The sequence below is a fragment of the Coturnix japonica genome, chromosome 5 (genome assembly GCF_054131305.1).
Source record: "Coturnix japonica strain WE chromosome 5, WE-NBRP24, whole genome shotgun sequence".
NCBI classification, from domain to species: Eukaryota; Metazoa; Chordata; class Aves; order Galliformes; family Phasianidae; genus Coturnix; species Coturnix japonica.
In genome coordinates, this window is record NC_140667.1 from 41,231,858 (window position 1) to 41,257,534 (window position 25,677).

At 37.1% G+C, this 25,677-nt stretch overlaps 1 protein-coding gene across 6 annotated transcripts in view; it reads right to left on the reverse strand.

Moving 5' to 3' along the window:
- Positions 1 to 5,814: 5,814 nt before the first annotated feature.
- Positions 5,815 to 25,677, reverse strand: part of GALC (galactosylceramidase) — a 61,989-nt gene continuing 42,126 nt past the window's right edge. For 3 of the 6 annotated variants that reach the window (XM_085550506.1, XM_085550505.1, XM_015865379.3), the window contains exons 7-17: positions 25,353 to 25,483; positions 20,813 to 20,968; positions 19,316 to 19,440; positions 18,220 to 18,347; positions 17,740 to 17,829; positions 16,581 to 16,670; positions 15,320 to 15,464; positions 14,304 to 14,484; positions 11,936 to 12,099; positions 9,992 to 10,068; positions 5,815 to 8,299 (exon numbers count right to left, since the gene is read on the reverse strand). In XM_085550506.1, coding sequence (XP_085406632.1) covers positions 8,156 to 8,299; positions 9,992 to 10,068; positions 11,936 to 12,099; positions 14,304 to 14,484; positions 15,320 to 15,464; positions 16,581 to 16,670; positions 17,740 to 17,829; positions 18,220 to 18,347; positions 19,316 to 19,440; positions 20,813 to 20,968; positions 25,353 to 25,483 — 1,431 coding nt within the window. In that variant the 3' untranslated portion in view covers positions 5,815 to 8,155. The remainder of the gene's footprint in view (positions 8,300 to 9,991; positions 10,069 to 11,935; positions 12,100 to 14,303; positions 14,485 to 15,319; positions 15,465 to 16,580; positions 16,671 to 17,739; positions 17,830 to 18,219; positions 18,348 to 19,315; positions 19,441 to 20,812; positions 20,969 to 25,352; positions 25,484 to 25,677) is intronic. The other 3 variants (XM_085550507.1, XM_015865381.3, XM_085550508.1) reach the window with 2 other exon arrangements.

Genomic DNA, 25,677 nt, shown 5'->3' on the forward strand with positions numbered 1-25,677 from the left:
TATTTTTTTTCCCCACACCAAATAAACATATTTTGTCACAGAAAATCTTTTTTTCCAAAACAGTTATAAAATGTTGAATAAATGAAGTATTAGGGAAAAAAAAAAAAAAGCCTTATCATTGTATTCATCCAAATGAAGGTAAATATTTAGTCATACCTTTCTCAAATGATAAATGTCTATTAGGTCTTGGCCACAACTCCTTGCTTGTAACAAAAGCAAGACCCACTTTCAGAATTAGGTTTAAACCATTTTCATATGCATGGAGACTGATCTTCTATTTCTCAGTTGTTGAGCTGACATCTCCTAGCTACAGTCCAAGTTTTAGTATTCCAGTTCTCCCGAGTAAACTCTATTACATGATGCTGGCTTTCGACCATGCAAGCTATTATTTCCAAAGGGCAGGAGAAGTGTGTGGAATTTTAAAAAGCAAGGGCTATGTTTCTAGCATTTCTCATCTGAGTGATAACCATAATTTTCATTTGGGGTAGCATTTTTATGAATGGATTTCAAGGCTAGAGAAAATGAAGTAGTTTCACTGGCATACCATTTTACAGACAAGGAATGTCAGATACAAGAAACTTACACCCATGGCAAAAACTTCACTCCAAAACTGGTGTCAAGACTGCATAATTCTTCAGTAATCCACAAACATCTCAATTTCAAGTACACAAGGATTTCTTGCCTCCCACAGTACAGCTCTATTAATGCATTAACAACACTTCTGTGTTTGGCCTATGACTCTGCAGGAGTATCTGTACTACTACTAAAAGCTGATTTTAGAACAAGGTTTGGCATTTTGTCCTCTATGTTTGAAGGTGAAGTCCTACCTCCTAAACTTAATCACCTGATTAGCCTTCCCTCCTTTTCAACAAGAAAGTAATAAGGACAGACTGCACTTAATAAGCCTTAATCAGAAATCCTCAGTGATCTGACCTTAGAAGGGCTAACTGCCCACAGCTCCAGCTGAAGGTTGCTCAAATTCCTTCTCTTCCTCAGAGAGCTGGTTCCATTGCTTCGCTTAAACAATTTTATAAGTAATAGAGGCTTGCTCCTCAGCCAGTTATTCCCCAGCCCCTACCTTACTCTCTTATTTCTAGAGACTGGCATAAGCCCTCTGTTTGATGTGGTATTTTCCATGTAAAGCTTCTCAGGAGAAGACTGTGCTCTGCAGAGCATTATGTATTGCTCCCAGAGGCATTGAATTATAGCTCAGCTCTGTTACTAGAACTCCTTGTTATTAACTTTTCTGCTCTGTGCTGTGTTTTACAGCATGAAGCAGCCCAGGCGCCCACCAACAATGGAGCACTGGGGCCAAACAGGTGCTTTGTCATTAAGAAGGGGAAACCAGAAATGGGAGTGCTTGCCAGTGACCAGGAACAGTCAACTGACAACAGTAACTCATCCATGCTCCTCTTCATCTCTCAGGAGATAAAAACTCCATTTTAAGTAAATTCCCCCACCAAATAAACCAGAAGAAATTCTTTAAAATGACTCAAAACATTGTTAACACACTACCAAACCACATCTACACAGATGTCATGAACATCCTGGTATTATCTCACTGGCTGAGGTGGATGTTTAACTTACCTGCTCCAATGATACATGTAAATTAACCTCTGTTCTCTACAGATCCTACCATACATTGGGATATCTCTTCCACTCTCCTGTACATTCTCCATTTATTCTAGCACAGTTTTTGGTAAGTGGTTTGTCTCCAAAGTACTGTGAGTGAAAAAGAAAATCTATCAAGTTTTAATGATCATATTTCAGTCCCTTAACAATTCGTGGAATAGTTTCTTTCTCACTTTTGCAGATGAAGTTAAAATTGTACCTAGGAAAGGCAAAATGAGATCCTGAAATACTTCTAAAGATCACATTTTGTCAGAACAAACAACAGAGAAAAGAGCCACGATCCAGACAAGACAGAGCACCTCAGGGGCTATAAAACTAACAACACTCAGAGGAATTTCATCAAGAAAAATAGGCAACAAACACACAGACAATATTAAGGTAATAAAACATTAAGTGAAATTTTTGTACTTTCTCTAAGACATCTTTCCCTTTCATTAGACAGAGGGGCACAATACTCCCACAGAAAACACAATCTTCCACCTCCACAGAATCTCATAAGAACTTAAGACAAATAAGCATCCAGCTCCCAGCCTCTTGTCCATCACACAAATGATGCACTGGTCCTTTTGAAAAGCAAACCTCACTGATGCCCTAAGTACTGAAGAAGAGCAACCCCCATTTCAGTTTCACACTATAATCTCCTCCTTAATGGGAAACATTCCTCATTTTGCCTTCTAGGGACTAAAGTAAAGTGATAGTTTTCAATATCAGAATCTTGTACCTCAGTTTTCAGTTAATACAAAATGCCTCTGGCTAACGAGCAAGCTTCGGCACTTACAGCTCTAACATAATTGAAAAGCAGAGCATTACTTAACCTATTTCTCATCAGTATAGGTGTTTCACCTCTACTACCCAGGCCTATGTGCCTCCTTCTGCTTGGGATGGTCCCCCCTGTGAGGACAGAGAGACCATGTGAGCCCACAGCCCCAGATTTCCTTGAGGCAGCAAGATGCTACCAGCCAAGCTGGGCTGACATGGCCTATGCTTACATTCAGTGTTGACTGGCCACAGTCACTGCCGATGAAGGACATCACCTCAGGAAGCCTGGAGTGAAAGCAAATTTCTGGCTTATTAACCTAGGTACATAAAGCTTCAGAAAACCTGGCATGAGGGAGTGAATTGCTGTCTGTGTAATCACTGCTCATTTACTCCCATATTTCTGATTATGCTGTTCTGAGGTACTTGTAACAGCCAAACCCTTTCTGCTTTCACAATCCTGTCCCCTTTATCTTGTAGGTTATCAGTCACCCCAAAGTCAATCAGTTCCAGTTTCCATTGAGCTCCTTGTATCCTAACTTCAGACAAGCTTACATCCATCTCTCCTTCACTTCAAACCTCTTTGAACAAAGCATCACCTTCTTCAAGGACAAACTGGATGACAGTTTCTCAGCTTGTGCAAACAGACTTCTTCATTTCTCTCAAAGTACCTCTATCCCTTGCAGATTGTTATTTTAAAATTAAAGGAGAATATTCGAGATCCACTCCTGAGAAAACCTTGAATTGCAATAACAATCTTACAGCTGTTCACTGTGGAAAGCTCTCACATGCTGTTCCTATCCATTGTCACATCTCATCTGGGGTTTAGTGCCAGATCTCATCCGCGCGTGTTCTCCTGTGCAGCCCCAGCTGGGTACACAAGGCTGCATGCAGCAGCCCAGGGGTGCAGGTTTCTAAAGATGTAATCTGAAATCAGAGCTTGGCATTTAAGAGGCTTTTAGGATACAGGCAGTTAACAGCTCAAGCACATGAAAATCACAAACTCATCGTGCACTGAAAAAAGTCATTGCAGAGTCTTTCACAACCTGAACACACAACTCAAAGATTATTGAGACTCACCCAGTAGCTAAAGTTGTGCTTCTGGGACAATTTTGGCTTTTTATAAAGACTTTGATCCAGAAAAACCCACCGCAGGTGAAAGATGCTTTAGAAAGCATTTGCTTTATGTATTTGTTAAAACGCTTAGAGCAGATGCAAATTTATATTAAAAGATGAATTACTATTCCTTGTAAGGAATGCCGTAGAGTTTCATGCAAAGAAAGCTGTCCATAGTCTGGAACATTGTTTTTCTTCTCAAACAAAGCCACCTCCATCCTTATTTTCACGGCTCAGTGTGGCAGGCTCTGAACCCATACAGGCAGCTGTTTTTTCCTTATAATTACACTGCCATCTAGTGCCTCTGGTACAAAATGCAAAGTCCTCTCTTCACAAACTTGTCACAAAAGATAGAAAGTTTAAGGCTCATGTCAAATATCAATTTTTCATTTGGAAATCTATCTTTGTGATACCGCTATAGATCTTTCTCAGTATAGATCAGACTTGCTGTAATGAGGTTTTTTTTGTAGCCTGAAGTATTAGCTCACTGTCCTGACTATCTTGGCTGCAAGGTGCTTTCAAATCCCACGTCAGTCACACTCAGTGAACTGAAATAGCCCTGCTGTTTATCTGGTTTGGGTTAGGATTAAGAGACTTTTCCACAGGGAATTAGGTCTCAGGAGGAAAAGGTGCAGCCACGGTTAAGCAGCAACATGAACGGTGTTCATTAGCTTCAGGAATGCAGTGTTAAAAAAAAAAAAATAAATAACCACAGATTCAGCAAGTGGACTAGGCTTTTAGTTCTCCTTTTATGCCATTCTGCTTTTTAAAGCAACAGTTACATCAGTTTCTTCCATGAAAAGAAAGGAGAGAGCCTAGAGACTTGCTTTTCCAAAGGCATACTAGGTAGTCCAGCATTTCATAGATGTATTAACACAACTCTCATCTCATGTCATGATATATACAGAAACTATGGAAGCTTTACATGTTTCTGTGTTGACACAGCTTCTCCACCCTACCCCATTCCTCTCTATTCTACTGGTTCTGCCGGGACACACACTCTGTGAAACACATCGCACTGTCATATTTCCTCCAAAAGATTTTCTTGCAGACAGTGGCAGCTGTTGGTGTTGTGCTCAGGTTTCAGCTTCCTGATTCCATCACTACTGTTTTTCTCTAATGTAAGACTGCTGGACAGAGGAAGTGCTGGACAACCATGTACTACTGATGGTACGTGGCATCAGGAGAGTACCCTTGTAGGGCAAACTGGACATGAGGCAGCAGCGTGCCCTTACAGCCCAGGAAACTCACCATACCCTGGACTTCAAAGGAAGCATGGCTGACAATGCAAGAGAGAAGATCCTGCCCCTCTACTCTGTGCTAGTGAGATCTCACCTGGAGTACCGCATCCAGATGCAAAGTCCTCAGTACAGAAGAGACATGGACCTGTCGGAGCACATCCAGATCACAAAAATGATCCAAGAGACGGAAAACCTCCTCTGTGAGGGCAAGCTGAGAGAGCTGGGGCTGTTCAGCCTGGAGAAGAGAAGGCTCCAGGCAGAGACATGAGAGCAGCCTTCAGTACCTAGAGAAGGCAACAAGAAAGAAGGGGACAAGGTCTGTTGCAAAAGGAGTAGGGAAAACAGTTTCAACTAAAAGAGGGGAGATTTAGATCAGTAATAAGGAAAATTTATTAACCTTAAAGTTGCATGGCAGAGAATAGGGACAGAATCAGTGTTGATGAAGTAGTATGTAACCAAAGTGGTAACTCCAAACAGGCTTTCCTAAAGGAGAGACACAGCTTTACCAACAGAAGCAGAAAACAGCATTTCCAGAGTAATTCATGTCTACTGGCATGACAGCCAAGAAAACATGTCTAGCATCATGGAATTTCTCCTTCCCTTTTAAAAAAAAATTGAAGCCAGATACAAAAGGTTACCCAAGGTAAAAAAGAAAAAAAGTCTCATTTAAACTTTAAGAGATACCTGAATTGCACTACCTGCTTCCATATCTGTAAACAGATTTTCAGCTTAAGCTCATAAGACTTACAGTACTCAGCAGTATTGCACAAATGACCCTTAAATACAATTTAACCCCTTTCAATAAAAGCAAAGAAAAAAAGGCACACACAAAACCCATCACAACAAATGGAAGCAGAATGTAAATTGAGCGCTATAAATAATGTTCAAATCAACAGCAAAAATTCTGATTTTGCGATATTTGTTAACAAGGATCGTTTGGCACCGGAAAAATCACTCCAATCCAGTTAACATAATAGCAATCATCTTTACTAGGAATCACAATGATAAAAACTGACAGCTTTCTTGCTGGAGGACATCAAGATCCATTAACAGAAGCATTCTCCACAAATAAAGGGGTTTAAAATGCTTTATTTGTCCATTTGGAATGATTAGTATTTATAATCAACAACATAAATCCGCCCCCCAGTGAAAGACCTGACAGCTTGTTACTGGCAAGCATATTACAGCCTGCTGAAGGGTGAAGAATTACAGACATGAGAAAGAACAACATTATATCACTATTACATCGCTTATTCTCTTCATAAAACAGTTTAATCCTCTAACATTAATAAGTTAAGATTAGAAAAAATAATATTTCCAGTGACAAAATACATTGTGCTTAGTACACGGTATGACAGTAGTTTATTACACTAGTGCATTAAAGGGCAGTAAAAAAAAAACACCAATTGGACAACTCCTTTGGATAAATTGCACCTTTGCTAATCTCTCTTACACAAACAGCACTTGCAGCTCACACAAGCTACCAATAGCCCTTCAAGATACGTGCTACAAGGAAAAGCCATCACAGCTGAAACAAGTTTATTCTGAGAACATATTCTCCTGTATCCATATTACTTGAATATAAGGACCTTAAGTTAAATTCCTTCACATCTGGATCCCAGTGACATCCTTTCTGAAATCAAGCAAATAACGAACAGATTTGCACCCATGCTTGGACTATCAAAATGAAACTCAAGTGGAAAATTGGCTTTCATTTCTTACCCAGTTAAATAAACAGTTAATATTTGAAAGTCCTCTACAAGAGTTTTAAAGGTTAGACATTTAGACCATTCTTCAAGGTTATTGCATGTGTGAAATCCACACTTACAAATGATTCAGAACCAATTAACAGCAGTATCAGTATAATTGTTGAAATAAAACACTCATCTCTACTCAGGAAATAGAGATCTCTCCAAAACCTGATTTGGAAAATAACCTTTATAAAAAAGGTCTGGTAATATTTTGTATTGCTTTAACTCTACCTTAGCTGAAAACATCGAAGATTGAAGTCAATGCTTACTGAAATTAGCTTTCAAAATAAAGTGGATCAGAATAACATTCAGTATTAAGTTGAAGTATGCTGCAAATCTTCCTCAAATAACAGATACTGCATGCTACAGAGAGTGTCATACAAATATCAGTGCCCTGTCATCTCTGAAACTACTTGCCTGCCTTCTAAACAGGATACAGACATGGGATATGTTTTGTTGAGGAACAAACAGCATTTTCATTCAAAATGACCAAGAGAAAAACATCAGAAGCCAATTAATGAAGATACCATTTGCTACCTCACTTGTTGGACAGGATGTTGTTTCAGTAATGCAGCCTGATGCACTAAGGAATTCCATCCGCATCCATCTTCTGCCACCTTATGACTGACTGCAAGGTCTTAAGATACACATATTTTTAATTTCCTTTTATGCAAGGACATGATAGTATCCATACCTTCTCTGTGCTACAGTAACATAATCAGCTGAGTAACATATTTTTATATCTTTTGATATATTTCTGCTCTAAGTTTTAGATGCATCACAAATGAGAGATGGATACTCAAGCTTCTAGGAAGAAAAAGCCAGTTTTTCCACATACAACCCAGCATAAATTAAGGACCTGGGACTAAGTTTTCATTCTTGTACCATGCAAAAAAACCCAAACCCACCATTCCATGAAGGCTATCGATAATTAACTGCAATTTACAGTACCTTTTAATCTATTTCAACCCTTTCATTTGAAAAAGGAGGTAGTTGAGGCTTAAGGCACATCCTGCACTGCCTGATCACCCATAAGAGATTTCCCTTCTGCTCAATAAAAATATTTTTAAGGCTAGCAATGAAAGTCAGAAGTAGTATTCAAACACATCTTTAGTACTGTAATGTCTCGCCTCAGACTATAGCAGAAATAGACAAAACATTTTTTTTCTTAATACAGGAAAAAAAAAAAAAGGTTCTTCATTCAAGTGAGATCTGAAAGTGATCAAAGTACAGCTGTGTGGAGCCACTAGTTTGTTAGACTTACTGGTATTTAATTCTTACAGTGAAAGGAATGGACACAGTCATGTTAGTGTTAAAAACGCAGCTTGAAAGGCCTTTACCTTCTGCTAGCTTGAAAAATCAGCTTAAAAATGAGATGGGAATTTATGATCCTTGCATTCAAAAAGATTCAGACCTATGACTTTGTTTCCATTATTACCTTGAAGTAAAACTTACTCCCAGAATAGAGTAAAAACCCCATAGTGACCAGGGAATGAAATTTAGTCATGTTGGTAACTAGTAATGTAAACCATTGAAAAAATAATAGGGTGAGAATTCAGATTCTTTGCCAACAGATCCGTGTCAGTGTTAAGCTGTCCGCAGGGTATGAGCTGGCTCTTCTTCAAAGTATGATGACATTCTGCAAGTGCAAAAGCTCCATCATCTAGCTTCAACATGGAAGTTGTCAAACTGAGCAAACTCAAATGAACGAGTTCCAATAGCAGCCCAGCCATTACTTGGTTTAGAAACAGTGACGTTCTCCCAGAGTGGATAACCGTTTAACAGTCCGGAGGCAGAAGTGCCCTGTCAGAAAAAAGGGAAAGAAAGTTAGCTTTGTGAAATCTAGTGATCAAGTGCATTGACACCAACACAATCTGTATGGCTGATGAGGAAAGTCAAAAAGATATCCAGTGCATTTTTCATTACATTTTGCATGCTTTCCATGCAGAGGGTCTTCTAAATGTTGCACAGAATCATCCAGTTCTTATCAGCTCCGTGAAACAGATCTAATGCTTTTACGGAGTGTATTTAAAAGGTTTATCTTCCCCAAACTCTCAGCTTGTAAGCTCAGTGCAGAATCTCAAAACCTTAAAGGTAAACTGTTTTTCCTCTCACATCTGTATCACACTCCTTCAAATGCTCCCCTGTTTTGAGGGGTTTAACAAAACCAGAACTACCTGAAACTGCAAACAATTTTCTTGCATATGACACACCTGACATTAGTTCTGCAGAATTAGACATACGTCAAAATAAAAGACTTGCATGTTTTAGTCACCAAGCCAAGGAGAGAATGGGATTCAGGAACTTTTAAGTAGAATGTTACCATTAAAGTTGAGAACAGTTTCAGAACTAGTTACAATTTATCTTGCCAATTGGAAGGAGGGCGAGGGGGGAACATTCTAGTTTACCTGTATTAAATCAATAAAAATTACAAACAGATAAAAACAGACTGCTTTTCAAAAAGCCTCTACAATTCTTTTACTACATCAAAGGCATATTTGGTATAGCAAGTCAATAGCATCATAATTTGAAGACCAACATCACTGCTTTCTGTTTTGGATAATTTACACTCATTTTTAATACTCCACGTTAGCAAGTCTTAGACTTCATTCTACAGATAGCAATTAATGTCATAAATGTGGCTGTACAAACATTTGTGAATGCCTCAGATAAAAACATTCCTTTGTCTACTAATACAAAAGCACAAAAAGCAAAAAAACAAAAAGAACAACCAGCTTTTAACATTTATAGACAGTTTAGTTGTTAGAGACTTAGCACAGAATTTTACAGTTGGTTACAGTACAAGATATCTTCAGCTGGGATTTAAGCTTCCCAATTATTTCAGGTCTCTTGCAGTTGTAAAGGTTGTATTAGCCAAGGGGGTTAGGCATCCAGCTGATGAATTCAAAAACTTTTAGTTGCAACAATGTCATGCCCAGCTAAATCACACAGGTATAAAGTTTGGTACCACTTTTCTCATACTATGAGAAAATAAATAAATGCAGAAACACCACAGAAAAATCCCACACTTTGAGTAGGCTTCCAATCAACAATTGACCTTTTTTTGTTTTTTAAACATCTATACAGTGCCCATGCTTTCTCAGTACAAGAAAGACTCCAGCTCAATCAAGCTCCTTAGTTCCAATTTCTTAAAGAGCACCATACACAGGGCCTTTACATGCAAGGCAAATTGGAGGGATTTGTAAAACAGTTGAGTTTAGCAGCCCACCAAGAATCTTCAGTACAGAAAGCCAGATCATAACCTTCCTTTTCCAGTTCTTTTCTACACCCTCTCTCCAATTCTTCAAGATCTTTTTAAAAATACAGGAAATAGAATATGATGTGTTACTTTAATTTTTGTTTAAATTAAAAGATGTATCAATGTTTTACATAGGATTACCTCATGCAAACAGTAAAATAGCATGCTTTTGTCTAAAAGCGTTTAGGAATGGAATTTTCATAACTGATTTTCCAGCTTCTTGACCATGCTCTTACCTGAATGTTGAGAGTAAGCGTGTGCCAAGCATTATGTCGGACACCAGAAAGCCCTTTCATTAGTACTTCTTCTCCAGCTGCAAAACATGCTCAAGGTTAGCAAACTGTCATTTAACTGACAGATAAACATCAAGCTAGCAAAAGAAAAGTTGTATTTCATTTTCAGAGATGTTCAGAACCACTATCCTACTACAGAGGTTTATCCTATTATTCTGTCAGGAGCTTTTTCCCACTGAAATATCCAGTACTTCTGGAGATTCCACCTACTGGGAATACAGGTTAACCAAGCGTGACAGTGGCTGGTGCTCTGCTTATTCTGCTAATCTTTTTTTATGCATTAGAAGATTTTAAATTCGGAGGTTTTGAGATGCCACAATGTAACATTATTTAGTTCTAGTAAAAATTTATGCTAAGCTAAAATCAGGTAAGAAACTCAGGGGAAAAAAAAAGCACCTAAGCACTACAAGTAGAATCTTCAATTATTCAGTTGGCAGCTTCAGCTGTGAGGTAATTTAACATGCAGACGTCTTTTTAGAAAAATATAAAGATGATGAAAAATAGCTATGAAGGAAAAAAAAAATCTTAAGGCCTAACAAGCATGCCCGTCTGAAATAATGAGGTCATTAATCACATCCCCCTTATTTCAAGAAAGAAAAAAAGTTATTCTCTTCAAGGCAGTGCTGAAATGTCTCAAAAATAAAACAGCGCAGTTCATTCTAAACCCAAGTGTATGTACATATACATATATAATAAATATCTATTATACACAGCTGAAACTGTTGTTGTGGATTTAAACATGAGGTTCCCTAGGAATCATAGTGTTAAGAGAAGGTAATAGAATTCCTAAGTTACAGGTAGTCTGCCAACCCACAGTGAAGAAGGAGAAAATGAGAAATGGGAAACTACAGCTCCCAAATAGAAGAGGACCCGTTCTTAAGATCCAGTGCAGTGTGAAATCAGTTGTTATGGGCTGTATTCACATCAGGCATATTGTAGATCTATAAGGTGCATTAAAGTCAAACAACTGAAAAGTCTAATTCAAACTAATTCAAGCAATTGAAAATGTGCTTGAACAGGACCTTCAGATGTTGATGAATTATTACAACATATATACAATTCTTTGTGCCCATCAAGCGTTCTACATGAGCACATGTGAATATCAGCATTACAAGTAGACAACTATACAAAAAATGTAAAGTACATTTGGTGGAAACAGTACGCACTCATTATCTAAGCCAGATGTACATAAATGTTGATTTGTGTGTTGCTGTATAAGACTGAATTCCAAGATGGATCATCTTCTTAGAATTATTACATAAAAACAAATTAAACCTTTTTGTAACATTATATAAAAATATTTATGAAAAGAAAATAATTTACATTTACTACCATAAAACAGATGTTATTAGTAGAAAAAGGGCTACAAAGATGATTATGGGCCTGGAATATCTCTCTTAATAAGAAAGGCTGAGAGACCTGGGACTCTTTAACTTGCAGAAGAAAAAGCAGAGGGGATCTAACCAAGACCTATATCTAAAGAGAGCATCCAAAGTCTGGGGCCATGCAGGTTTTTGGTGGTACCAAGGGACAAAACAAGGGAGAATGAGCACAAACCAGAACTTGAGAACAGGAAAAACTGTACTTTGAGGGTTACAAAGCACTGGGTCAGGCTGCCCAGAGCAGCTGTAAAGTCTCCTCTGGAGATATTCAGAATCCACCTGGACATTTTCCTGTACATCCTACTCTAGTGAATGAGAAGTGGAGCAGGCAGTAACCTTCAAATGCTCTAGTCATATGCAAAATACAGCCACTGTTACAGCAAAATGAGTCAAGTTCATAGCAATTGCAGCTGAGTAACAAAACCAATATGCTCATCATTTTTATCAAGGCCATCAATACAATACAACCACCTATCAGCAACCACTTTAGGAAAGGGCATCTTACCCAGGTCACTAGTGACTCTGTAGGTACCATCTGCATAAACCCAGAAGAAAACTCCCTTGGTACGACGAACATATATCCCACCATTGTCAACTCTTCCAGCAATGAACACACCCCCATCACGTGGCTTCTCTATGTAGATGTCACAAGTGACTGTCAGATTTACCCTGCAAAAGAAACAGTGTGTCTTAACAAGCAAAGAATGGAAACCTAAGCAGACAGCAGAATTAAAAATATTCTCTCTATTGCACAACCACCTTTTTGACAAAAAATTTAGCCATCTTAACTGGGATCTAAAGACAAGAGGTACAGATTCATCTACACTGATGACTTATCAGGACATCTATTAGTTCAAGGACATTTTCTTAAGATAATTAATCATTCTCATAGGTCAAAAACAAAACTAAGTGTGTATCCAAGAAGTTCCAGCATGTTACATGAAAGATTTCCACGCCCACAGGAAAATCTTTCAGGTTTACAAAATTAAAAGTAAACTGGATAACAAGATTCAAGGGCAGACCACCATATCTGTTGGAACTTTATTTCTCTAGGATTTTTAATATAGGCCAAGTCCCAGGAAACCAAATCACAAAACACTCCAAAAGGCTCAAATTGTTAAATTTTTTCCTGAGGTAATACTACAGTTCAACCATAAAGCACCACATTACAAGTTTAATGACAGCTGTTAGGGAAAATAACCTTCCATCAGGCAAAGAAATACCAGAACAATTTGATAGCACCTAGAAAATTTACCCAGTTCCTCTCCACTCCACAAACTGCAGTATAAACCTCTCGCGAGTAAAAATTAACCAACTCTGTTAATGCACGCTCAATAAATTAAGTATCTACATTCTATATCTTAACTTACTGTTGTTAGAATGGATACAGTCAAAAGGTCATACATACAGGAAGTTTCCAATTTTGCATAGTTTTTCTTGTTGTTAGTGTTTTTTTTAAAACATGTAGAAAATTCTACGACCTCAGCTGACAGATAAATCATTAATAATATCTGTTTCTGGCAGTCTTCTCCCTCATTTCTTACACCAGAATTAAATGAGATCTTTCTTACTGCTGAAGTATCATTTTATTGGTACATACTCATTAGACAAGTTGTTTAAGATCTTTCTTACCTCCCTGTGTATTAAACACAAGACTCTCACATTTTTCATGCTATTATGATATTAGAAGCAACACATGTTAAACAGCAATAATTACAGCACGCAGCTAGGTTCATCAGAGCAAAACATTAAAAAAATTCAAGAGTAGACATAAACTTTCATAGGATTACAATTCAAACTAAAACAACTAAATTCTTCAGTGAAATAATAAAGAATTATTACCTCCAGCTACAAGACAGTAGTATAGGCTTCAGAGCAAAATGATTCAATCACTTATCAAGGCCAGAAATAAGAGTCATAATGTATGTTATGAAAAAGCATCACTGATCTGATAACACCAAATAGCAAAAAAATAGACAAAATAGTTATGTTCTCTAAAAAGAATTTACGGTAGTCTCTTCCAAATGAAAAAAAAATACAAAAAAACCTTAAGCATTGAGTTTATTAAATAATTGGCTTAGTAACAGTAATTAACAGGTTCCGATCCAAATACTTTTTAAATTTAAATAGATACACTGCTTCGTTCAAAATAATCACCACTGTAGCTCCTAGAATGAATGATAACTGTACTCTAGTAAATCTTGCTACACCTACCAAAAAATACAACTGTTTAAAGTAGTAGGTAAATTGAATACACACAATTCTAGGAACTGCTCAGAAGATGGCAGTCTGCAACAAATCTAACAGAATTAACTCCCAAACCATCACAACATGAGAGATCAAATTAGTAATAAACAAGCTAAACAATTCAAAATCGAGTTAAATAAAGGAAATCAACTTTTTGTCTTCTTTAAAAACAGTAGAAAGAAAAATCTGAGTGCACTTCAAAATTCAGACTGCTTTCTTGTTAGCGCTGTTTTAACTTAAGTCTTCCTAGTGAGCCATCTCACATCCATTATTCTCTTGAACAAATGTGCACCATAGAAGTCTTGGAAATCCTTTCCCGAGGCGGTGGACCACAAGGACAAGACACCAGGAGATCAAATGAAATCTCCACCTTTGGATGTTTTCAAGACTTGTTTAAATAAGGACTTGTTGACCTGTTCTATTAATAGTGATGGTAACAGTGCCATGCAGGGCTCAAGAACTTAAGGAAGTCCCTTTAATCATCATTTCTACATGACTATGGATTTTGTGAAAGTAAAAATATCCCATGCAAGAGAAATGAAGCTTGAAAGAGATGAACAAATTATAATGCACACTATTAGGGACAACATTTCCTCAGATGTCACCAAAAAGAAGTATTTACCTACCACTTAAAGTTTCCTATGATGCTGATTGTCTGATCTGCATCAGAAACCCAAGTGATGGGTCGCTGAATCACCACCTGGCGGAGTGTGAAAACATGATCTCCTGGGTCAGAGCCATTTACGAAGTACTCAAATACACCTGTTTGATCTGCAAAATTTGGAGCTTCACTGAAAGGCGGATTACCTGTTCAGAGAATAAAATACGTCAGCGCCAAAACATTTTGATTTTGTGGACCTTGATTTCAGAAATTTCCACTGAAGAAATCCTCCAGACTTCTAACTTCCTGCATCAAAGTACAGTCTTTTGTACTTCAAAAACGTACAAAATGAAGTTTTAGAAGCTGGAAGCAGGACCATTTTTGTAAATATATGAACAAAGAAAGTTTGGTTTCAAATGGAATCACGGAATTGAGTTGGAGTTTAAGCTGGAAGGGACCTGCAAAAAACAAGGATGCTCTCAGCTAGAACAGGTCGCTCAGAGCCTGGTCCAACCTGACTTTGAAAACCTCCAGGTTTCCTTGAATCCAGTCTAAATCTTCCCTCTCTAAGCTTGAAACCATTTCCCCAATATCCTGTCACCACAAACCACGATAACGAGCCTGTCTCCTTCTTTGTAACAGAACTCCTTTAGGTACTGAAGGGCTGCTATCAGGTCTCCACAGAGCCTTCTCTCATCCAGCCTGAAGAGCCCCATCTCCCTCAGCCTGCTCTCAGAGGGGATGTGTTCAATTCTTTTTACATTCCCTTAAAAAAATTAGTTCACTACATTCGAGATATAACTTTGTATCAAGAATTTTAAAACCAGAGCAGCCACTTAGTTAAGAGCTGGAATTAAATTCACCTCCTTGGAAGCAAAGTATACATTGATAAATTATCAAAGAAACAAGAAATGAAACACATTCAGATTACTTCATGTCTTTTACATCAGATGATTCAAATACCACAACTGTTTTGGCATTTCTATAATGAGACAGTATCTATGTGAGAATTAAGCTTTTGAAAAGAGATTTCTGACTTACGAATATTAAAATCATCTTTGTAATTTGAAGGAAAGGGTTGAGGTGGTGGAGGCTCTGGGCAGCTACACTTCCGTCCTGTCTTAAGTGTAGTTAAAGTATAGACTTCATCCACATCCAGATCTAAGGAAAAACTTCCCCTCCAGACCTGGAATAAAAGACAGTTCAAGATGCAACAATCAAATTGCAACTTAAAAACATTCAAGCTGATGAGTTCAAAGATATCCTCAGTTCAAGGCAGAAAAAATTGTCACTATGTTTAATATCTGCAGGCTGTTTTTCTAAATCTCTTTATTTCTTCCAGGTAAGTCTGTATACAGCTAGTAAAACTTTAGACAAACAGAACTAAGAAAGCAAGCCTTAATTATACAGTTAAACACAGAAGTCCTGCAGTTCCAGTAATGGGGGAAACACCAGAAATTACAGACAGTACTAGAATACTCCTTTATGGGCAAGATTTAAGTCACATTAGGTACAATGCTCTGTTTTTGAGAAAGGCTACTCTTTAACAGTAGACAGTCTGAGAAAGTATATTTTAATTGAGTTTGTCATGAATGTCCCATATTCTCATATTCATAGTACTTTGATGGCACAAAAAGAAAAAAGACCTCAAAGGCTCCCTTCTAAAAATATTTCTTATAAATGCATCCAGTGAGCAGATACTTCCCAGAGTTTTGGCAAAGAATACAGGTAGAGAGGCCAGAAAGTTGGAAGGTTATCACCTTCAGGCCACATAAATACTACAGATATTATCCTGCAAATCCTTTTATAGCAGGAACGAAATGCTAAACCTGACCACTTCTAACACTCAGCAGATGAGTATGAGTAAAGTTAGGCACAACAAAGAATGTTGAGGTACACTATACTGACATTTTATTGTACTTAAATGTATAGGTTGAAAATGTAGTAAGGTGGGCCCAAAACTGGAAAAAAAAAAAAAAAAAAAGACATCCGCAGTCTTCATTATTACAGCAGAACCACTTAAATCACTACCCTCAAAGAACATATCTACTAAAAAGCTGCAATGTTTCAGACCTACAAAACAATTTGTATTACCAGCCTAACCAGCACTTATCTTCATGAATTCAAACTGAAGACCAAAAAACTTCTCTCTAAAGAGAACAGTTACCTTAAATTATTTTAATGTGTGGGATTATATTTCTAACTTTGCAATACTATATTGTAAATCAAAGTTGTTTTTGTTTTTTTTTCCAATATCAATTCTAAAAAAGTTACCTTAGAGTATTAAAACCAATTAACTTACCTTTACAGGATCAAGTTGCTCAAAGAGACTAGTGTTGGCAGATTCAAAGCCAAGCTTAGAATGCCACACCTGAAGAGTTCTCAGGGGATACTATAATGAAACATAACTTTAAATTAAAAAAGAAACCAAAAGAACAACCATTTTAATTTGACTTTGAAAATTATCAGTGTCTAACTTCTGTTACTTTAGAATTTCTGATCTCAACAGCAGCCACCAATCAACTCAGACAGTCATTACAAACCTTACTTTTTCATAAGTAACCCAAAAGTAATGCTTCCTACTATATTACGTTGGCCCAAAATGTCACAGGCAGATTAACTGATGCTTGCTGAATGTTTATGGATACACCAGTTGATGTGAGCACAGTGAGGTGGTAGATGGTAAATTCCAGGAGTGGCAACAGCAGCGTGAAAGATAAGTCACCGAGAAAGGCAGGCAGACTTTTGTAAGCACAGCGTGCAGGCTATTAATCATAGCTGGTAAAAATGCAGAGCTAATGGTGATGATTATGTTGAAAAATAGTATTTTGAAGCTGAGAATTTGCTCCATCAAGCTGTGTTCTGTTGGTGCGCTCTTTGTATTATGTGTCATTGTTTCCATGGAAATAAATAGGAGGCATTACTTTCAGAGCAATTTTCGTATATCAGTAAGCTATTATCCTAATAATACAGTAATACTGCTCACATATGAACAGAAGATTCTAATATGCAACACAGATTCTCAGCATATCTTTTGATGGGACAGAAGAACAAAACTTGCATCAATTATATAGTCAGCTGCATCATATAGTTGCTTTCCTCAGAAAGCAAAAAATGACAACTAGAAAGATCATGACCATGCCAGCTAAACTATATCAGCATTTCAGAGCATGTAGCTGTGGAATAAATCCTAATGACAAACCAAATTGTCTCTCTGTTTCAGCAATTTTTTCCCTCAATAAACACAAAAATACTGGGAGTAGTAATATAAATTCAGTTATAACATTGTGTCTTATGGTAAAAGAAGAAGTGGATCATTTAAAACTTGAGCAGGCATATAACCGCTAGCACAGGAGGTGAACAGTTCTGATCTCTTGATATCTTGTCAGAGTTTGTGTATATACAGGATGCAGTACAATTGACATTACAAAAGTGACCAAATGTATTCAATGCTTACTTACAAACGACCCTCTGAGGTGGAAAGTTGCTCGCTGAGGTGAAACTCGGAAGTGAGGTAGTGGAGGCCTGATACATTTAGAGTGATCATGCGTCTGAAGAAAGGAAAGAGCCAAAGAATATATATTACTGGAATCCATCTAGCCAGTGTTCAAGAAAAACACTAAGCAACACAGGATCAATTTGCAAATAAATATTTCACCATTTTAATGATGATTACTATTACACAAACTATAGTATTTTTTAAACACAGCTTTTAAAAGATGTAACTTCATTTTCTCCCAAAGAGTGCTATCAAATAAATATTAATTTGCGATATAATAATTATACAATGTTCAGACAGGGGAAAAAAAAAAGGACTTCTGGTGATCTCAGTAACAAAGCAATGGAAGCATTATAGAAGATCTTCACAGATATGTTATAAATTGAAGCATGCTCCTTGAAGCAAAATATTTCCTTTATTCTATTTTGTTGATGTACATTACCATTGTTTCAATTATAATGGTAAGGTTTCCTAGGCCATCTGTCAGAGCGACAAAGCTTCCACCTCCTTCTAAGTGTCCGTCCACTTGCAAGTATGACCAGCCTGGCTGAGTAAATTGTGTTGTGTGTGCTGAGATGGAACAAAAATCATAAGAAAATAAATTAAGATTTAATAAAGATAACTACCAATTCTAGTCTAAGCTTAATTTCATATACAGAAATTATTTCCAAAATGAAGTAATGGAATCTCCAAAAACAATTCTACCCATACAAAAGATTACGGAATTATACAAAACATCTGTTCTGTGGCAGAGAAAACAAGCCAGAAAGTACAGAAGAGCTTTTCCTCAAGCAATAATCAAATATATGAGATAGGGCTTTTTTCAGCATGAGAGACTGGCAAAGGAGTGTATGACAACATGAAAATCCTAACCAACACAGAAAAAAGTTCCGTTCAGCTGTTCCAAACCTTTTGGATGATGTTATAGCCATTCTCCACCTGCCCCCCCACCCCCCAATGCTAAGCAACTAGCAGAAGATTAAAAATTAAGACATTTGCCTCAGTCTTTCTTAATGGCACTGTATATGCCATCTGCTCTGCAGAACTGCAGCAAAGACAGTAAAAGACTACAGAAAAAATTGTGGAGTAGTCAGCAAATCCTTGTTTTCAGAAGACATAGCATAAAAGCATTTCCATTGTCCTGTGTTCAAAGAAATGCTGAATTACAGAGGTCAAGAATCTCAAGGTTTTTCATTCTATTTTTTTTTTTCCCAGATTGAGAGGTACCAGATATCTACGTCAGGATAAAATAAAATAAAAGAAAGAAACACAAATAACTAGGAAAGCACACTAACCTCTACACACACTTCAGATCAAAATACTTTACTAGTGATAGCTGTAAAAAGCAGTTTATTTCTGCATATAACAAAGGGATCAAATTTGCTTCCTTTTAGATCTTTCTGCTTCCTACAGAAATAAGCTTTAAAAGTATTTATAAGACTTCCCATGAAGCTGCCTTAATGGGGTACAAAAAATAACACACATAGAAAAAAAAGAGACTGGCAATTCAGTCATGCACACTTTTTTTTCCCTTTAACCTGTAATCCAGATAGGTGCTTCTACTTTGTAGTGGCCACTCCATGGTTCTTGTGCTGTCATCAAACCACATCGACCAAAGGGCAGTTCTTCATAATAACTTGCCACTAAATTCCATGCAATAGTTCTGGAAAAATAGGTTTGTTTTGCTTGTTATTCATATGGATAGCATTAGATCAAGATAATATAAGAATTTACTCTGATTTTTTTCCTCCAACACACAGTGAAAAAACAACTTTCTAGCTCAAAGTAAGATATATAATAAAGAAGTATTTCAATACAAAAAGAATTATCTCAGCTAAAAGGAGAGAAAATAGTCAAACAAGCAACCCCTTCCACAGCTCCTCCCAAGAAGAAGCAAAATGGCAGAAAATCCCCAAGAGAGAGAAGAAGATGAATCAATTTCCAGAGCTGAGAACATCATAAAAAACAAAACAAACACAAAACAAAAACAAAACAATACACCCTCTGGCTGTATCATCATAAGACTAAAAGAAATGCACACCTGAGGATTAAAGGCTCCATCCACACTTCCTAACCAAATCAGTAGGGAGAAAAAAAGCCAAAAACATTTGTTTTTTGTTTTTTTAAATGAACGTTGTGATTGGTGATGGAACTCAAACTCAGAGGAAAGGAGAATTATATTTTTGCTAAGTCCATTTCATCAGGAAGAACAGAAGCTGATTTTCAGCATAGAAGCTGAGATAAAAGCAATATTGAAGTTACAGATTTTGATATTTAACTCCTGGGTTTTTCATGTTAGCTCTTCTTAAGAAGAATTACTTTGAAGAGCAACATCAAAACCCAAAAGAGATCTGAACTCAGTTGTACATGCCCACATGAAACTGTAACTCAAATGTCTTTATAATTGCCACAAAATTTTTCTTCTACGAAGATGATCAGGGGGCTGGAGCACCTCCCCTATGAGGACAGGCTGAGGGAGTTGGGTTTGTTCAGCCTGGAGAAGAGAAGGTTGCGGGGTGACCTCATTGCAGCCTTTCAATACCTGAAGGGAACTTACATCCAGGACGGGAGTAAACTCTTTGAAAGGGCTGATAATAGCAGGACTAGGGGAAATGGTTTTAAGTTGAAAGAGGGAAGATTTAGGTTGGATGTTAGGGGGAAGTTCTTTACTAGGAAAGTGGTTAGACTCTGGAACAGGCTGCCCAGGGAGGTTGTGGATGCCTCGTCCTTGGAGGTGTTCAAGACCAGGTTGGACAGGGCCCTGGGCAACCTGATCTAGTAAATGTGTACATTTGGTGGCCCTGCCAGGCAGGGGGGTTGGAACTACATGATCCTTGAGGTCCCTTCCAACCCGAGTCATTCTGTGATTCTGTGACAATAGTCTTCACATCTCAGAATATCCAAATTCAGACTGACAGAGGAAGGAGTTTCAGTTTATCTACAGTTTTAACATAGCAGGCGGATGTGTTACATGTTACTTTAGATAATCCTTACAAATGAAGTTCTAAAAGTTACCAGGAATACAAAACACTTACGAGGTCATGTTTCCATTTACATAGTTTTGGTTTAGGATCCGGGCCCAGCAGCCTGCACCTACTTCATCGTTGAAAGTACTATAATCTTCTGAAGCCCACAGTTTCTTCTGAGTTCGTAGGGCATTTGGCACTGTTTTTGTCCCAGGATAGTGAGCCCTACACAGTATTTAAAAAGAAAGAGCACTTATCACAAAAAGAGAAGGCATAGCATCTCTTTGTATTTCCAGGCTTAACAACTCTCCCCCAAAATGAAAGTTAAAAACAAACATGCTCCAGAATAATTCTAATAGAATAGAGGACTTGTACTACAGAAACATCTGTGATATACCACAGCTTATTGCATTCCCATCAGTACAAGATTACTTCTTTAAAACATATCAGCCTAAGTAAACCAAGGGTAAAATACACCACACAATTTCTGCAGCTGGCTGTACAGTTTTATCTTCAAATTGACCTTGATAGCATACTACAGTCTCTTTTACAAGTTATCTTATAGTGTCTTAGGCAAACTTTTAAATAATTATAAATTAACAGCAAGATACAGCACAGGAGATTACAAACACTATTGCATTTAAGTCTTAATCGCTGAACATGAACTAGTCTCTTCTTGCACACTTTTCTAATAAGCTCAGTTGAGTGGACTGTAAGAGCTAATGAGGTATAAACTGAAAACAACAGAAACATAATGAAAGCTAGTTTTCTTCACAAAACTTTCCTTCATGCAAGTAGATACGTTCTCCCACATAAAGACTACTGATCACAGCACTGATTCAATGTGGCAGATTAACATGGCTGAAATAAAATGTCCTAAACACTTGCAGAAATCATGGTCATTCCTCTCAGTTTGGGCACCTGCTGAACACACTAAATGCATGCTATAACTAAGCTATCAACTGGAAAGTATAAAGGCTTCTTTTACTAATGGGCTGAAACTTGACAAATATAACAAATTAATGAATCAGGAATACAAAAAAAAAAACAACAAAAACAGGTATTTCTAAGGTTGATCATTGGTTTTGACTGTTTTCGCCCGTATTCAAAAACAGGCAGTTTCCCAGAGTTGTAGTCCTTCATACTTACCTTCACTAGAGGTAATGTAACAGACAGTATTACCTGAGTACCAAGCAAAAATTTTTGTATAAGCATAAAGCATGCAATGACAATGCAGGAATAGATCTGCACTTGTACACTCCATGTCTTTAAAATCTTAAGTAGTGTCAATATCACTGTCAAATAAAACTATAAGCAGTATCTTTGCTTCATTTAAAACCCACTTGTTTATAACATTCACTTTTGTCCCATTGGTCTGCAAGCAGGTAAAACAGTCTCAGCATCAGTTAGGAAATTCATCCTTTTTCTGTACTCTTAGACACAGTTTCAACTACTGTTAATGAACATGATTTATACCATATTTGCTTTTTACTCAAACACAGCTGTTAAACAAGATGGTTTTTCCCCTAGTTAATGTCTAAACTAGTTCTAAGAAAGTAGGATGTGATTAATTTGTATTTAACTCCCAATCCATATGAAAACTACGTAAGTTTTTAAAAAGAAATTTTTAAGAGAGTTAAAAACATTGTAGCATGTCCACTTTAAGACCCACACAAATGAACAAAGTCAATATTTGCCATCCGCTTACAGTGCAGACTTTCACAAGGGTAGATGCTATTTGTTGAATTCGATGGAATTTTAAAAAATAAAAAAGCCCCATAAGACCAGGCTAAAAAATTCTTTTGGATATCTGGTGCCACTCTACAGCCTCAGCAATTAACAACTAGCAAAATAAAGAAGAAAAGCTGTGGCCTGAGCAATAGGCTTTACTCCTTTAGCAGCTAGAACAATCTTTTTACAGCACTGGTGAATAACAGATACATAAAATAATTGATCAATTTAAGGACCATTAACATCTTCAGGAAAACCAGACTCCAAAACACATACTCTTCCCACTGCCTGAGAAGATGAACTGTAACAGAGCATTTATGCCTCATCCTTATACATACGATGCTTCAGTAGTGGTAGGGGGTTCTGGATTCTCACCAGGGCCTCTAATTGTTCAAGTGATAACAATAATTTTACCTGATAAAACATTAAAAAATGTGTATTATACAGATGATGAAGCAACATATCTCATGTGAAAAACTCACATTTATCTGTGAAGAGCAGCTACATTAATCAGCGTACAAGAAGTAACATTAGAAAAAGCTTATTTAATTAAGGACTTAGGTGACTGCACTGCAGAACTGCCTACAGAGATTTCATTTAGATGACTTTATAGTATTTTTTATTTTGCATTCAGCAATGTGCTAAAATGGGAAAAATAAACAACAGCAAAAAAGACAACTATATTATACTCTCACTGTAACAAAGCTTTGTAGAAAAATAGAAACTAAAATACCTGAAAATCAAGTACCCCACATCTCTAGAAAATTTATCAGCCAGCAAGACTTCTCATACTATCTCTGGCCTGAAATGTACTTGGGACAGTTTTAATTTCATTATTATAGGTATCACATCATGGAAAAACACAGTGTTGCCACATTACTCCTAGTATATTAATTTCTGCATAATGAAGTTTTGAAAAAAATCTATAAAAGTCTTGGTTTCAGTGACATCTATGTTAAACTAAATGCACATTTAAAAACAGGCCTGGTTAAGAACAGTGATGCTTTTAACCAAAGTGACAAGACGTTCAGAATTCAAATAATAAATGAAATTTTCTATTGTACTCACTGACACTCTCTAATATGTTTATTTTCTCTCAACAAACAGCAGGGAGAGTGGGAAAACTTTTCAACATGGAGAATCTGAATAACTCGGTCTCCAACTTTATAACAAGCAAAATTGAACTAACTGGTTTACACAAAAAGTAGTGTAGAAATTGCAACTCCATCTTTAAAAAAATATCCACCCTCCTCCACCACAAAAGTTACAATTTAGTTTAAATGTATGATTAATATTTGTTTGTAATTTATTATATTTCATTTCACCAATATAATTCATGCAGCTGTGACAGCTCAGAAAAACTACTTGGAAATGTCATGTTACAAAGAGCCTTGGTTACCTGGGTCATTTGTAAATTGGTGAATACCCAATTAATAGCTTTATAGCGCCTCTTCAGGGCTCCTCCTTATTCCTAGCCACTGCATTATCCTTAAATTTGGATGGAAATAGTGCAAAATAACAAAAGTAACAGGTGTAACTAATTTCCTATCCAGCTTGCCTAATGAGATCTCACTGATTCCAAGTTAGGTTACCAAATCAAAGATGTTTTATACATTTATTTTGCATATGCACATAAAAATCTAGTTGGCTGAATTTTTATTTATTTATAGTTTCAAGTTAGAATGAATCCCAGCAGTATTTCTGGAGAGATTCTGTGACAAAACACATACCACTGAATGCCCAGTAGCCTGCTGATTATCCATTACATAAGTCTATTTCAGCTTCCTGCTAAGTCTGAATCAGAGTAGGGACTATAAATCTTTGATTTCTCACACGAACTAAATTAACTATGGTTTACTGGGATAGCATGAAAACAGTTAAGCTTCAGGAACTGATACTGGGTGCATATTTGCTACTGCCAAGAAAGCAATTAAGCTCATTACACTGGGATCATGACAGCTACAGCAGATTTGTACCTGTCAGAGTGAGTTGGTAATTGCTTTCACTTATTGGCCCACATGGAGACCTGAAAGAAATTGTTAGGATACTTCTTGTTCAGAATGAGAGGAGGGGTTGATTTTGCCAGGGCACTGACTCCTATCTATGTTTGATGGGAAAGTCTTCATTTTTATGTATCCCATGTGTTGAACAAAAAAGACTCAAGTTGAAACAGGAACAGCCATGTCTGAAATATGTGATTGGGTCAGCCAAGTTGACGGAATATCATAAATAAATTCTAGAGCTACAGTAAAAGTTAATGACCAGATCTTACATGTTTGCATTCAGAAGTCAGTAATCAAATTTAGTCTACCTTTGCAAAACATGATCACCGAGTGAAGAAGCAGAAAAACAAAGTCAGCCAGTTGTAAGCTTCCCAAGCATTAAACTGCAATCATAACACAATGGAATCTAAGAATCCAGACATTATTGTAACAAAACAATAAAAGCTTCATTTAGTTTCTGGATCACAACAGTTCCTCTAACAACAGAGTGATGGAAGTCAGCGATACAAGGCTGCACATAAAGCTGTAAAGTTAAAGCACTTTTCATATATAAATACAGGAACTGAAGCAAGCTTCAAGGTAAAAAGGTTTTACTAAAACCCAAAGTCAACAAAAGTGCAGCCACAGCAAACAAGATCTTGCACACTGTAAGAAACCATGACTCAAGTAAAAGTCTTAAGCTGCAAGCAGGCTAGAATTTGAGCTCTTGACCAGACTGGGTCTTACTAAATCACTTGACATAGGTTAGTAAGAAAGACTACAGCATCAAACCCCTGTAACAGAGGGTACAGCTTTGGCTGTACTATTTATAAGCAAGCAAAACAAAGATAAGTTGTGAATAAACCAGCAAGAAAGATAAAAGGAGAACCCCCTACCCAATGACATCGACCACTTCGTGGAGCTCAGAGTCAATCAGCAAGACAAAGGAAATGGGCTCCCACAGTCTATCGCTGGCTATGATCCTCACCTGCTGCAGACCATTCTTATCCAGTGTGTACCTCAAAAGCTTTGGGAGGAAAAGAAGAAAAAAAAAAAAAGCAAAGAACAGAGAGAAGGAACACATGAAAAAATGTTTTTCAAATTGTCAAGAGTTTATACTGGGAAAGGCACCGGCTCCTTCAAGACTCTTTGAACATACTCAAAAAACAACAAAAAACAACAAAACCCCATCATGATTCAATTCTTGCTCTTATAACTGGA